The sequence below is a fragment of the Mobula birostris genome, chromosome 12, assembly GCF_030028105.1.
Source record: "Mobula birostris isolate sMobBir1 chromosome 12, sMobBir1.hap1, whole genome shotgun sequence".
In the NCBI taxonomy this organism is placed as follows: Eukaryota; Metazoa; Chordata; class Chondrichthyes; order Myliobatiformes; family Myliobatidae; genus Mobula; species Mobula birostris.
In genome coordinates, this window is record NC_092381.1 from 110,099,523 (window position 1) to 110,115,575 (window position 16,053).

At 46.6% G+C, this 16,053-nt stretch overlaps 1 protein-coding gene across 4 annotated transcripts in view; it reads left to right on the forward strand.

Annotated features, from left to right (window-relative positions):
• The window catches only part of clip3 (CAP-GLY domain containing linker protein 3), a 72,651-nt gene that overhangs the window by 37,250 nt on the left and 19,348 nt on the right, over positions 1 to 16,053 (forward strand). For all 4 annotated transcript variants that reach the window (XM_072274464.1, XM_072274461.1, XM_072274462.1 and 1 more), the window contains 6 exons: positions 2,507 to 2,668; positions 3,439 to 3,557; positions 7,197 to 7,433; positions 8,998 to 9,133; positions 9,910 to 10,038; positions 13,633 to 13,767. In XM_072274464.1, coding sequence (XP_072130565.1) covers positions 2,507 to 2,668; positions 3,439 to 3,557; positions 7,197 to 7,433; positions 8,998 to 9,133; positions 9,910 to 10,038; positions 13,633 to 13,767 — 918 coding nt within the window. The remainder of the gene's footprint in view (positions 1 to 2,506; positions 2,669 to 3,438; positions 3,558 to 7,196; positions 7,434 to 8,997; positions 9,134 to 9,909; positions 10,039 to 13,632; positions 13,768 to 16,053) is intronic.

Consider the following 16,053-nt stretch of genomic DNA (forward strand, 5'->3'; position numbering starts at 1 on the left):
CCTCACCCCGATCCGCCCATCAGCTCCCAGCCTCCGTCACTATTCACACTCTCCCCTCCTCCATCTGCCTATCATCCCTCCTCACCTCGATCCGCCCATCAGCTCCCAGCCCCCGTCACTATTCACACTCTCCCCTCCTCCATCTGCCTATCATCCCTCCTCACCTGGATCCACCCATCACCTCCCAGCCTCCGTCACTGTTCCCACTCTCCCCTCCTCCATCTGCTTCTCACCATTCCTCACCTGGATCCACCCATCACCTGCTGGCTTTTACTCCGCTCATTTCCTCTACCTCTTTGCACCAGCCATCTCGCCTCGAAGTTTCAGTCCAAGTGAAGGGCCTCAACCGGAAACGTCAGCTGCCCATTTCCCTCCATTGATGCTGCCTGACCTGCTGAGCTCTGCCAGTAGCGTGTACGTTGTTCGTGCTTTCCCTGCTCCCAACACCCCAACTTGAAACTTGTCAAAGATTCAAATGGTTCAATTTAATATCAGGGAGCGTATACTGTATACAACCTGAAATTCTTACTCTACACAGGGCAGCCACGAAACAGGAAAAAAATCCCAAAGAGTGAATGACAGAACCATCAGAACCCCAAAGCCCACTCTCCTTCTCCCATACATAAGCAGCAGTTAAAGCATCAACACCCCCTCCTCCTTCCCCCATTTGCCCAGCAAAAGGGTCAGCCCCCTTCCACCCACCATCAAGCAATAGCAAGCCCTCTGGAGACCATGATCTAGAGTCCATCAAACGCCACTGTCCATCCCAACACTTTGACATCTCAGACAAGATCTTTCTATCACTGTTGAGGGACAGAGAGAGAGAGAGAGATCGCTCCTGCAACAGTGAGAGGGGAGAACAACAGCTCGCTGTTCCAATCTTACAATCTGCTGTGTCACCAACAGGAGAGGGGGAGTGGTCATGGAGGGAGCTGGGGGAGAAAGGGGAAGGAGGGAGGGAGAGAGAAAGATTGATTCTTGCCCTTTTTATCAAAGCTTTTTATTTTCTTATCTCTCTCTCTGTAACCTTCTAGAGATGTTCATTTGCAACTCTGACCACTTACATTTTGTGTTTTGATTATCCAAAGATTCAAAAGTACATTTATTAACAAAGTATGTATGCAGAATACAACCCTGAGATTCATCTTCATGCAGACAGCCACGAAGCAAACAAATTCCATGGAACCCATTCAAAGAAGAAAAAAAAAATCAAGCATTCAACGTGCAAAAAAAAACAAACACGCAAACGGCAGAAAAAAATGAGTGAATAACACACACAATATTAACCGTCAAACCACAGAGCCTAGGAATGTTCAGTTCTGTTCAAGTTAGGGCTGTGTTGTTCATTGACTATAGGCCTCAGAGCCAGTCAGCCCTGATCAAAATCACACAAAATAGCGATTTTTGAAAAAGGGGTAACCAGAAACCAGTCATCATAACATGAACTGTGGAGTCCTCTAAAAATGACTCCCCACAAACCGTGCCAATCAAACCCTGTCCAGTGCCAAGACTCCGGCAGCAGCAAACAAGAGGGAGAGGGAGAGGTATTCCAATAATGGTGGCTGTTAAACCTTCTCCATCCTCCTTCCAGCTGTTTCATAAACACTCCCACGCCCCTTGGACCAAGCTTTTATCAGTTGCTGCAAAAGTGTCAAAAAGACTTTGTGGTTCATGGTATGTGTCCGTGGTTTCGGGTTACTGCATTTTTTGTTGCTATTTTGTGTGATGTTGATTTGGGCGGACTGTCTCCGCGGCCTGCAGTCAACGAACAACACAGTGCTAAACTGAACTGAACTGAGCTAAACTCAACATTCCTGGACTGTTTCAATGAACAACAGTGCTAAACTGAACTGAACTGAGCTAAATTCAACATTGCTGGACTGTTTCGATCACTCTGTGGTTTGATGTTTTATATTCTGTGCTTTTCACTTGTTTTCTTGCCACTTGCGTGATTTGTGCTTTTTTGTTTCCATGTTGGGTGTTCGATACTTTCTCTTCCTTCCCATGGCTTTCTTTGTTTCGTGACTGTCTGTGGGGGGAGATGAATCTCAGGGTTATATACTTTAATTATAAATGTGCTTTGAATCTTTGAAGGTTGAAAGAGTGCAGAGAAGATTTACAAGGATGTTGCCGGGACTTGAGGAACGGAGTTACAGGGAAAGGTTGAATAAGTCAGGATTTTATCCCCTGAAGCATAAGAGAGTAAGGGGAGATTTGATAGAGGCATACAAAATTAAGTGCAAGCAGGCTTTTTCCACTGAGAATGGCTGAGGCTAAAACTAGAGGTCATGGGTTTAGGAGGAACATGAGGGGAACAACTTCACTCAGAGGGTGGTGTGAGAGTGCAGGTCGATGGGAATAGGCGGATTAACATGCAGCATGGACTAGATGGGCCAAAGGGCCTGTTCCAGTGCTCTGTGACTCCTAGGTTCCCCGATGTATTCTGGGTTAGGTTCAGTTGGTTCGTTGTCTGTTTGGTGAAGGTGAGGTTGCTGTTTCTGTGCAGGGGACCCCGTAGCTGCGGCACGCCTCTGCAACCAGCTGATCTCCCTCGGGGCTGACGTCGGTCTACGCAGTCGTTGGACGAACATGAATGCCCTCCACTATGCCGCTTACTTCGACGTGCCGGAAATAACGCGCATCTTGCTTAAGGCTCACAAATCAAAAGGTAGGTGTATCAGCAACAGATTATGGGCTGCCCTAGGCTGGCCAGCCAATCCTTCCGGGGAGGGTGGCGTTGAGCCTCAGCAAAGCTTCCTTCCCAGTGAAGGTGCTCCCATGGTGCAAACTGGGGAGGAATTTCCAGGATGTGGACCCCGGGCAACAATGAAGGACTGGCGATATTTCAAGTCAGGAGCATGTGTGACTTGGAGAGGGGCCTCTTAGTGTGCACATGGCTCACTGAGCCTTCACGTCGGTTGAGCTGCAGGTCTGGGAGGAGAGCAGGCTCATAACTACCATGCATTTTGTTGATGGTGCACCCACCCCAGCGGTGGTGGAGAGCACATGTGTTCTGGGTGGTGGGTGAGGTTTCTGTTCCACTGGAGTTTCTGGTTGGTGTGGTTGGATGCAGTTTGGGATTTCCATTCAATGAAAAGAGAGGAGGGTCATATCTCTTTCTTTCTCTGTCTCTCTCTGTGTCTCTGTCTCACTGCCTCTCTCTGTCTCTTTGTCTGACTTTCTGTCTGTCTGTCTGTCTCGGTCTCTCTGTATATATGAGGCACCGGTTCTACCCATGTGCCACTTGTCATTCTGATGCCAAGGTTCTCCTTCAGCCACTGGAGATTCCTCCAGCCCAGTAGTAGGCCATTCACCCCATAGTACCGGCGGCTTGAGTGCAGCTGGTAATGTCTGGGTCTTTCTGTGGGCTGTCGGTCTTGATCTTCTCCCCATCCACGGGACACACCAGGACTCACTACAGCCTCCCTGTGTTTGCAGTGTTGAATTCCACCTGCAGTGACTTTAACCATGGAACGGCCCTGCACATCGCTGCCTCCAACCTCTGCCTGGGAGCAGTCAAGTGTCTGCTGGAGCACGGGGCGAATCCAGCCGTCCGGGTAAGCAGCGAACGTGCGCATGCGTCTGATTGTCTGTTCAGTGAAGTTAAAGCCTCTTCCCACCTCCCTAACACATAACACATCATACCAACTCTCCCCCTCCCCTCCATATCCCCGCCTCCTCTCCTCTCTTCCCCTAATGCCCCTCTTCCACTTCCCGTCCCCCGTTAGAGAAGGTCACAGGAGAATTATTTATTTAGAGGTGCAGGATTTATGGATTGCAGGGGTGGCCAACCTTTACATTCCATGCGTCAATTTTTTCATGCACGAGTTCAGATGCGTCATACAACTCTTGTACCCCCATTCAATTCTTGTAAAAATATGTTAATATAGAACTCGTGCGTGAAAAAATCGCATCTGAACTCATGCATGAGAAAATTGACACATAGAATGTAAAGGTTGGCCACCCCTAGGTTAAGGCATAGGTTAGAGAGCATGTCTTATGAGGTTAGGGCTTTTGAGCGAACTAGGACTTTTCTCTCTGGAGTAAATGAGGGTGAGAGGTGGGAGGAGGATAGGGGTGTGTAAGATGATTAGAGATATAGATAGAGGGACAGCCAATGCCTTTTTCCCAGGGCATAAATGACTAATAGAAGGGGGCATCATTTTAAGATACTTACTGCCCAATACACCGCTGGTGTTTAGGGCAGCAGTGAAGATCCTCCATCTCTGGTGGTGTTCAGGGCTTCCTTCATCGTGTCAGTAGCTTCCTCTCAGTTTTCACTCCTGTCAGACATATAACACTTGGGTGGAGACTCAGGAATACCGTCACACTCAGATGTAGAAGAAATTTTCATTTCTGTTTCCGTAAAAATTTTGTTTTACCAGTCAGGGTCGTTAGCCCTGAGCTGAACCTCCCCAAGACTGGAAGGTCATCTGGAGGACCCACTCTTAGCCTGCCCTTTACCCGTTGACCTGTTTGGCAAGGGTGAGCCTACCAAGAGCCAAAGCCTTGACTCCAGCCAGCATGGCTCTCCGGGTCACGTAAACCTCCAAACCCTACGACAAGTTTGTCATCTGCTTGGAGGATAATTTTAAGGTGAATGGAGGGAAGTGCTGGGGGATGTCAGAGGGAGATTTTTATGCACAGAGGCTGTGAGGCACACGGAAAGCACTGCTGGGGGAGGAGGTAGAGGCAGATTCATCATCCTCAATGTACCTCTGCTACAAAACAACACATTTCAGGACAAATGCCAGTGATATTAACTCTAATTCTGATTCTGAGATTTGAGACACTCTTAGAATGTTGCTTGCACGATACTTTTTCTCTTTCTGCTGATGGTTTTATTTTTTATGGGTTCTATTGAGTATTTTTGTTTTGTGGTTGCTTGTAGAGAGACAAATCTCAAGGTTATACATACTTTGATAATAAATGTACTTTGAACTTTGAAGTTTTTGGATGATTGGAAAATGGAGGGCTATGTGGGAGGGAATTATTAGATTATTCCCTGAGTAGGTCAGGGTATGCATCAACACGTGGAATTATGATTTAATCAGAATCCTTTATTATCGCCAGGTATGTGGACACATACAGGGAATTTGATGCCGGTTTCCCTGAGCTCTCGCTGTACAGAATCAAAAAGCAAACAAAACAATAGTGCAAATAATCGTGAACTATATACAACGAGGTATACCTGTGTATGTACAGGTGGACTTGGTTTATAATAGACTAAAATTCAAGTGTTCATAAGACTGATGGCATACGGAAAGAAACTGTTCTTGTACCTATTTGTCCTGGCATACAGTGATCTAAAGTGCCTACCAGAAGGAAGGAGCTGGAACAGGTGATGTCCAGGGTGTGATGGGTCTACAATGATGCTGCTTGCTCGCTTCCTGACTCTAGATGCATATAAGTCCCGGATCGAGGACTTAAATAGCTATTAGTGAGACTTGGTTGCAGGAGGGGCAGGACTGGCAGCTCGATATTCTGGGGCTCTGTTGTTTTAGGCTTGACAGAGAGGGAGGGGTGGTATTACTAGTCAGGGGAAATATCACGGCACTGCTCGGTCAGGGCAGACTGCAGAACTCATCTAATGAGGCATTGTGCGTGGAACTGAGAAATAAAAAAAGGTATGACTACGTTAATGGGGCTATATTGCAGACCACCTAACAGTCCTAGGGACTTAGAGGAACAAATCTGTAAAGAGATTACAGACTGTTGCAAGAAACATAAAGTTGTTATAAGGGTGATTTTAACTTTTCTCATTGACTGGGAATCCCATACCGTAAAAGGGGCAGATAGGGTAGAGTTTGTCAGGACGTGTTCAGGAATGGTTCCTTAATCAGTACATAGAAGTCCCGACGAGAGAGTGTGCATAGTGGATCTGCTGTCAGGGTATGAGACAGGGCAGGTGACAGAAGTTTGTGTAGGGGGGAACACTTTGCATCTAGTGATTATGATGCCATTAGTTTCAAAATAAATATGGAAAAAATTATTTCTGGTCTGTGGGTTGTGATTCTGAATTGGAGAAATGCCATTTTTGATTGTTTTGGAAGGATATGACAAGTGTAGATTGGGACAAAAGTGAAATTTTGAGAGTACAAAGTTTGTATGGGCCCATCAGAATAAAAGGTAAAGATCACAGGTGTAGGAAAGCTTGGTTTTCAAGAGATATTGAGCCCTGCTTGAGAATAAAAAAGAGATGCTTTGCAGGTATAGGCAAGTAGGAACAAATGAGGAGCTAAAAGATGGCATGAGATGGCCCTCTGTCCATTTCTACCCCCTTCCCTCCATTCCTCTCCCCCATCTACCCCATAACTCTTTCTTCCTCCATATCCCCCAACCCTTTCTTCCCCTCCCTCCATCCCCTCTCCCCCTCCAGTCTCATCCGTCCTACTCTCTACATCCCTCGTCTCCCTCTGACCCTCTCTCCCTCTCCCTCTGTCTCTCTCTCTGCCTCCCCATCCATCTCTCCTCGTCTTCCCCATCCCTCTCTCTCCCTGTCTCCCCGTCCCTCTCTTCCCCCATCTCCCACCATCCTTCACTTCCCCTATCTCCCCGTCTCTCTGCCCAGCCTTCCTTCATCCACCTCTCTCCTGCCATCTTTTTCCATCTCTCTCTCCTCCTTGTCTCCCCATCCCTCTCTCCCTTGTCTCCCCATCCCTCTGTTCCCCTCTCTCTTTCCATCTCCCACTGTCCCTCTCTCCCCCCATCTTTCTCATCTCTCTCTCTCTTTCTCCCACCTGTCTCCCTCTGTCCCTCTCTCCCACACATCTCCCTCCATCCCTCTCTCCCACACATCTCCCTCCATCCCTCTCTCCCACACATCTCCCTCCATTCCCTCTCTCCACCCCCCATCTCCCTCTGTCCCACTCCCTCCATCTCTCCCTGTCCCTCTCCTTTCCTGTGTACCTCCCTCCCTATCCCTACCTGCTCCTTTGAACATCATTAACTCTTTGCCACAAAGTCCATTCTGTCCATTGCATGCACAGTTGTGCAGTTCCAGTCGATGCAGTTCCCAGGGTCTCTGGTGGAGCCTGAGGCCTGGAGCCCCAGTGTTTGTCTGTCTGTCGTCTCTTAGTGCCTGTGTGCTGGGACTTGATACTCCTGACTCGAGCGGAGATCCCACTCTGTCCAGCAGGAATGCCATCCCTAAGGCTCGCTTTGTTCTTAAGCTCCTCTCTTTTCCCGCCCAACAGAACCGCAAGGGGCAAGTTCCCGCCGATGTCGTTCCCGACCCAATGGACATGAGCCTGGACAAGGCCGAGGCAGCCATGGTGGCCAAGGAGCTGAAACAGCTGTTATTGGATGCCGTGCCCCTGAGCTGCAACCTCCCCAAGGTCACCCTGCCCAACTACGACAACATCCCCGGCAACCTAATGCTCACCTCGCTGGGCCTCAAACTCGGGGACCGCGTCCTTGTGGATGGGGAGAAGGTAAGGTGCAAGAGCGAGACACACAAACTACTGGAGGAACTCAGCAGGCCAGGCAGCATCCATGGAATAGTGTGAACAGACAACATTTTGGGCCGAGACCCTTCTTCAGGTCTGGAAAGGAGGGGAAAAGTCAGAGTAAGAAGGTTGGGGCGGGGGTCGGAATGAGAAGAAGAAGTACAAGTTTGCAGGTGAAACTGGGAGGGGGGAGGGGATGAAGTAAAGAGCTAGAAGTTGATTGGTGAAAGAGATACAGGGCTGGAGAAGGGGGAGTCTGATAGGAGGGGGTGGAAGACCACTGAAGAAAGGGAAGGAGGAGGAGGAGCACCAGACAGAGGCTACAGGCAGAGAAGGAGAGAAGTTGAGATAGAGAGAGAGAGAGAGACAGACACAGACAGAAATGGGGAACAGTGAAGAGGGGGGCAATTACTGGAAGCTCAGCCCATAATGAAAGGTCTTGGCCTGAAATGTTTACTCGCCTCCATAGACGCTGCCCGAACCTGCTCAGTTCCTCCAGCATTTTGTGTGCAGTATATTGCTAAGGATTACAGAGTTCTTTTCTGGACAATGTTGAACTAAGGCCCATTCCGCCCTCCCAGGGAACAGATCCCACACAATGTTTTTACTTATTTATTGAGATACTGCATGGAATCAGCACTTTGAGCTGTGCCACCCAGCAGTTGTCCAATTTAATCCTAGCCTAATCTGAAATCCGACGCCCTGGGCTGTAATGGCATTGCGCTTACCACTCTGCCCAACAATCTCAATATACTCCATCTACAGGTTCCCCTGAATCAACCCTGCCTGCAACATGCTGGAAGATTTCAAGTCCTGATGGCAAACCACAGTGTTTGGCAGGACAGGCAAACATATTTGATTGGATAATCATTGTGGGTGTATTTGAAGAATTACAGGTGGCCAACAGCAGCAAGGATCTGATGGGCCAAAATCCAGTCCAGGAGCTATTTAAAAGACCGTAAGACCATGGGACATAGGAGCAGAAGTAGGCCATTCAGCCCATCGAGTCTGCTCTGCCATTTCTTCATGGCTGATCCATTTTCCTCTCAGCCCCAATTCTCCTCCCTTCTCCCCATATCCCTTCACGCCCTGACTAATCAAGAATCAATCAACCTCTGCCTTAAATATACACAATGACTTGGCCTCCACAGCTGCTTGTGGCAATGAATTCCACAGATTCACCAATCTCTGGATAATGCCTCATCTCCATTCTAAGGGACACCCCTCTGTTCTGAGGCCGTGTCCTCTGGTCTTAGACTCTCCCACTATAGGAAACATTCTCTACACATCCACTCTATTAGGCCTTTAAGCATTCAATAGAGTTCAATGAGGTTACCCCCTCATTCTTCGAAATTCCAGTAAGTACAGGCCCAGAGTCGTCAAATGCTCCTCATATGACAACGCTTTCATTCCTGGAATCATTCTTGTGAACCTCCTCTGATCCCGCTCCAAAGTTGGCACATCCTTGCCGAAATAAGGGGCTCACAGCCCGAGTACAGAAGCCGGTTCTGTCCCAGGACGCCTCACTGCAGCCGTATGCTCTTTGCAGGCCGGAACTCTGCGGTTCTGTGGCACCACCGAGTTTGCCAGCGGCCAGTGGGTCGGTGTGGAGCTGGACGAGCCTGAGGGGAAGAACGATGGAAGTGTTGGAGGGATAAGCTACTTCATCTGCCCTCCCAAGCACGGTAAGGAGGGAGCCTCTGTCCTGGGAACATCCCCCTGCCCTTGGGGAAGCTTCATCAGGCCCGGCAGAAACGCGAGATACTTCTGTTAGAGTAATTAGTTTTATTTGTCACATGTATGTTGAAACATCGAAACATACAGTGAAAGGTGCAGTTTGCATCAGATCGAATCTAATCAGTAAGGATTGCGCTGGGTAGCCCAACAGGTGTCATCAACATAGCAAGTCTGCATGTTAGTAACCCTAATCCATATGTCTTTGGACTGTGGGAGGAAACTGGAGCACCCGGAGGAAACACATGCGGTCAGGGAGAGAACGTACAAACTCCTTACAGGCAGTGGTGGGAATTGAACCTGGATCACTGGTACTGTAAAGCATTGGGCTAACCACTACGCTAACATGCCGCCCCACAGAAATCTGTTTTAATTTTCCTCATTGAATAGAGACCTTTTATGGAGTGTGGAATGAGCTGTCAGCACAAGTAGGTGCATACGAGCTCAATTTCAACGTTTAAGAGAAGTTTGGATGTTAGGAGTATGGAAGGTCCCAGTGTAGGTTGATGGGAGCAGGCAGTTTAAATGGAGGGAAGGAGTGCCTTACACCTCCTTTGGTATATACATATCTCCACCCCTCTCCCTGTAAGATATACTTCCTCCAATATCTGCAGCTTCTAATTGGTTCACCAGCACTTTATGAAACATCTTATCATCTTATCTTCACCCCGCCGCCCGAGAACACTTTGCAGAACGTTCATGCTTTTATTATGCATCTGTTCCTCAGGTTATTTTGCTCCCGTGTCTAAAATCAGCAAAATTCCTGACCAAACCCCTTCTTCGGTCACATCGACACCCAAAACGCCCCGGATGGATTTTGCACGGATGACAGGAAAGGCCAAAAAGGACAAGAAAGGTAATTTTATTTGGTGTGCACGTAAGGAAAGGTATAAAAGCATCGGGCACTTATCACGTGAGCAGTTTGTATGGGCTGTTTAAATCCATTTCAGCCAGAGAGAGATGCACATGGCATGGAAGCAGGCTCTTCGGCCCATCGGGTCTGTGCTTGACCATCAGCTTCACATTCACTCTACTTCAACCCACCTTGTACTCTCCCCACATTCTCATCAATCCCTCCACCCAAAATTCTGCCCCTCACCTGCCAGTAGGAGCAAATGAACCTACTGACCGGCAAACCCTGGGGATGAGAGAGGAGATGGGAGCAGCCAGGGATTTAGGTGTCAGTATGTAAATTCACCGTAAAGTTTAGCATTCCATATGTCTTCATCGTCATTATGTGCCATGTTGTGTGATGTGGGCAAAGTTTTCTACAGAAGTGGTTTGCCATTGCCGCCTTCTGGGCAGTGTCTTTGCAAGACGGGTGACTCCAGCCAGTATCAGTATTCTTCAGAGGTTGTCTGCCTGGTCGCATAGCCAAGACTTGGGAGATCTGCGCTGGCTCCTCATACAACCATCCACCACCAACTCCCATGGCTTAATGTGACCCTAACCGGGCTAAGCAGGTGCTACACCTTGTCCAAGGGTGATTCCATGTGTACCGCCTAAAAATAGCCAATTAAAAGTTTGTTCCACAATTAACCCCATGCAGCGGAAACCTACGGACAGACTCCATATTGACAGCACCCAAGGCAGAGGCTCTACCCAGAGGCCCACTGTTATTTGTTCATTGGTAACCCACACATGAACACTTTTGTAGCCAAGAGCCTTCGTGGAAGTGGCAGCAAAGTGTCATGTCCAGGCAATGATAATTTACAAGTAGAGTAGATCCCAGTTAATAGGGACATATCGGGACCAGTACATCTTTGGCGCAATTAACCAGCTGCCCAAATTAGCTGAATTTTCATGAAAATAGTTTAAAAAGGTATAAAAAAGGCACACTACCATTTAACTGAATAACACATTATGCATTTAAATGAAATACAGAGCAAAATAGAACACTACTGATACTCGTACAGTAATATAAAACTGTATTAGTTCCTAATAATTATTGACAGAATTCATCTGCTGTGTTCTTTTGATTGACTGTAAATGAACAAAATCAGCGCAGACACCTAGTGTAGATAATGGACTGCCTTCATACCTTGTTATCAACAGTTGTATCCTCCAAATCTTCATTCTCATTGTAACATTCAAGATGATTGTTGATGCCTTCTTCTTTGTAGTTCCTAACTTGTTGAAGTAGAGAAATTGTTTCATTTTCTCTGTGGCATCTCCAAGCCTGAATGCTTGAAACCGCAATGAGCAAAACAGTCCTGAATTGTCTCTCTACTTATTTCTTGCCAACTATTAGTGACAAAAATCTCTGCTTTTTGAACACAAGTACATTCAACTGATGCTATTTAAAAACTGTGTACAGTTACTGTGCTTAGGCACAGTGAGCACACAAGTGCACACGACTGACGCAAGTTAGGAACAGTTCTGCAAGTCTCCTGCCCTAATTAGTTCCTCCCCACACCTTGTTTGGTGCATCGGGTGACAACCTTCCTGTTTCTTTGGCTTTTATCTGTTTTATGAGGCCGAGTTGTCAGCTTAATGCAAAATCTGCAGCAACCAACCACAATTAAGTAGAGGGAATCCCAGCTATTTTCTTGTTTCATTTTTGTTCTTTAAGAGTTGTCCCAAATAAGAAGCTGGCTTGATTAACCAATGGTCCAATCCAGTGGAATCTAGTGTGCAGTCAACCCAGCCAAGTGAGGCTTTTGAAGAAAGATCTCTTGAAGAGCATAGCAGGGACCAGAGTCATTTGACATATCGAGGCCAGATAAAGATGCAAATTAAGGACTCTAGGATGACACTTACTATTGGTCAGTTACTTTACTAATTCTGAAGTATTTTTGGATGTTAATGCATAAATTCTATTGGCTATTAATACCTGTGGTGTTGGAGTGTGATTGGTGGTTTATTATGTAAGTAAGAATTTGAACATACAGAAAGTTACCAATTGGTCAATATTTGTATCCAACTAGACACTCTACTCTACTGCATGTTATGCCATTGGCATTTAAGGCAGCAATGAAGGTCCTCCATATCTGCTGGTATTTGGAGCTGCCTTTATTATGCCAGTAGCTTCTTCTCAGTTTTTAACCACTGTCAGCCAGGAAAGTCCCAGGTGGAGACTCAGGAATACCCTCGCACTCAGATGTAGAAGGATTCTTCATTGCTGTTTCCGTAACAGTTTTGTTTGACCAGTCAGGGTCAAACAAACCCCAGAACATGGAGGACCAGTGGGCCAGTCTTAGTCTGACCTCTTTCCTTTGACCTGTTTGGCAATGGGTGACCTTACTAAGAACCAAAGCATAATGTCCTGATTCCTGCCAACATAGCTCTCCAGGTCAGGGCTGTCATGGGACTCCAAACCCTACGACAAGGTTGTGATCTTCTTGGAGGATGTAAGCAGTCAATTTCTGTATAAAATTGACATATTTCTGTTCAATGTTCCGAACTGCTTGGGGCCCCCATACTGTGCTCCGCACGAAGTAAATGAAGTGTGGTTCAGTGATTGCAAGTTTTCAGAGTCTAGTTAATGGATGATGATCACTTTAACTAAAGAAACCGAACCTCAGTGTTAAATCCAATGTAGTGAGGGTGGTGAAACCCCTGATATATTCCCTTGCCATCTTTCTTATTTGTTCTCTCTGCTGACTGACAACCTGAATGTTTAACAGTCACAAAGGCCCCAATATTGGCTAAGAAAGCACCCATACCCAAATGATAGATGTGTATTGAGGGGTTGGGATGGAGAAGGGGAGTGGAGGAGGCCTGTTATTTAAAGTGGGGCCGCACACTGAATTTTATAAAGATTAGGTTTATCTCAAAGTTCAAAGTAAATTTATTATTAAAGAACATATCTGTCACCATATCCATTCCTAAGAGTCATTTTCTTGTGGGCAATCTCAACAAATCTGTAGAATAATAACTATAACAGAATCAATGAAAGTCCACCCAACTTCGGCATTTAGCCAGAGAGCAGACAACAACAAACTGTGCAAATATAAACAGGAAGAAATAATAATAATAAACAAATAAGCCATAAATATCGAGAACATGAGCTGGAGAGTCCTTGAAAGGGAGCTCCTTGGTTGTGGGAACATTTCAGTGACGAGGCAAGCAAAGTTGAGTGAAGTTATCCCCTTTGGTTGAAGAGCCTGACAGCTGTATGATAAAAGCATACAGTGAAATGTGTAATTTTCATCCAATCAAATCAGCCTGCAGGTGTCACCACATTTCTGGTGCAAGCATAGCATGGCTTCAACTTACTAACCCCTAACTGGTATGCCTTTGCACTGTGGTTGTAAACCGAAGCACTGGGGGGAAACCCATGCAGCCATGGGGAGAATGTACAAACTCCTTTACAGACAGCAGTTGCAATTGAACCCCGATCGTACAGCTGATGCTATAAAGCATTACGCTCACTGTGCCAGAGATCTCTCTTTGATTACTAACCATTTCACCTTGGTACCTGTTCCTCCATACCTGTACCTCTCCACAGCCTTGAGAAGAAAGTCCCTGTCAGTGGGCAGCCTGGATCCTGAGGGCACGAAGATCAAGATTGGAGACCAGGTCCTGGTGGCCGGGCAGAAGCCGGGAATTATTCGGTATTATGGGAAAACGGACTTTGCACCAGGTGTGTGAAGCTGGGGTGTGGCGTTTGTGAGTTCCTGTGTTCTAGTTGTTCACTATTGGGACGGTTTTTTTTTTTGGAGCCCTTGTTCTATGGAAAACAAACCAGTTTGAAAGGCGGAGGGGTTCCTAGGGGTTCACCCCCCTGTCTTTCAGGGTACAGGGATTGGCAGAAAGGACATGAGTGGGTAATAAAATCTACAGTGCAATTTTCTTTGTTAAGAACCAGGGCCTTGCTGAGGCTGTGCCCTCTAGGATCAGAGGTCACAGCCTCAAAATGGAGGGTTTTCCATTTAGAGCGGAGATGAGGAATTTGCCCTCTAGGGCCAGAGGGCACAGCCTCAAAATCGAAGATGTCCATTTAGAGCAGAGATGAGGAGAAACTTCTTCAGTCAGAAGCAGTGAATCTGTGGAATTCATTGGCCTAGGCGGCTGTGGAGGCCAAGTTATTGGCTATATTTAAGGCAGAGGTTGATAAGTTCTTGATTAGCCATGGTGCGAAAGGTTACGAGGTGAAGGCAGGAGAATGGGGTTGAGAGGGAAATGGATCAGCCATGATCAAATGGTGGAGCAGACTTGATGGGCCAGGTGTCCTAATCCTGCTCCTATATCTTGTGGTTTTATGGATCCAAGTGATTAATAATCTGGAAAAAGTTCAAAGTTCAAAGAAAATTTTAAGATCAAAATACACATATATCACCAATTTTAGGTGTCATGTCAAATCCCAGCAAACCCCTTTGCTTTCTTCATAATTGCACTTGCGTGCTGGGCCCAGGACAGCTCCTCTGAAATGATAACACGGAGGAATTGAAAGTTACTGACCCTCTCCACTTCTTTTTAAGGCATCCGTTAGTCTTGCGAGACCATGGATCTGCGCCTGGAAGGTCTTCACTCTCCAGGGCGTAGACCTGGGCAAGGTTGTATGGAGGACCAGCAGTTGCCCATGCTGTAAGTCTCCCCTCTCCACGACACCAATGTAGTCCAAGGGAAGGGCATTAGGACCCATACAGCTTGGCACCAGTGTTGTTGCAGAGTACTGTGTGATTAAGTGCCTTGCTCAAGGACACAACGCGCTGCCTCGGCTGGGGCTCGAACTCACAACCTTCAGATCGCTAGTTCAATGCCTTAACCACTTGGCCACTTCTTCTTAGAAGTCAAGAAAGAGGCATAAACCTGCTGCTCATGGCCATTTATTAAGTATTACAAGAGCTAAGAAGCAGAGGAAAAGAGAGAAGGAACAAAGAGGTCATGGTTGTCTTAAAGAAAAACTGTTCATTCCCCTCCGTAGATGCTGCCTGACCTACTGAGTTCCTCCAGCATTTTGTGCGTGTTGCCCAAGTTTTTCCAACCTCTCTTTACAAGTATTCTCTATTCCAGGCAATATCCTGGTGATTCTCTGCTGTGCATCTACTTTCTTCTTGTAGTGTGGCAACTGGAATAGCACAAGGCAGCCTCTTTATTTGTAGCATCTAAACCTTTGTAGCAACCTTAATATGGTAAAATGTCCCAAGGTGCTTTGCAGTAGTGACATCAAAGGTCATGACATCAAGACCCATAGCGAACCAAGAACTGTTGACCAACTTATTGGTAAAGTGGGTAAGCCTTAAGGAGCATCTTACAAAGGGAGAGAGCGGGGATGTGTGGGGGGGGGGGAGGTTTATAAAGAGAATTCCAGCTTTTAAGGGCTTGATGTTTGGCTGCATTGAAGAATCAGAATCAGGTTTAATATCATCAGCATATGTTGTGAAATTTGTTGACCTTACCCCAGCAGTTCAATGTAATACATAATAATATAGAAAAAAGGTGTGAATTTACATTAGGTATATATCTGAAAACCTGTGCCAACCAACGAGCGGGAGTATTCAAGGACATTTTCAACCTCTCACTGCTTTGGGCAGAAGTTCCCAATTGCTTCAAAAAAGCAACAATTATACCAGTGCCTAAGAAGAATAATGTAGGCTGCCCTAATGACTATCGCCTGGTAGCACTCACATCAACAGTGATGAAATGCTTTGAGAGGTTGGTCATGACTAGAATGAACTCCTGCCTCAGCAAGGTCCTGTACCCATTGCAATTTTCCTATCACCACAATAGGTCAATGGCAGATGCAATCTCAATGGCTCCCCTCATGGTTTTAGACCACCTGGACAACACAAACACCTGTGTCAGAATGCTGTTCTTTGACTATAGCTCAGCATTTAGTACCATCATTCCCACAATCCTGATTGAGAAGTTGCAGAACCTGGGCCTCTGTACCTCCCTCTGCAATTTGATCCTCAACTTCCTAACT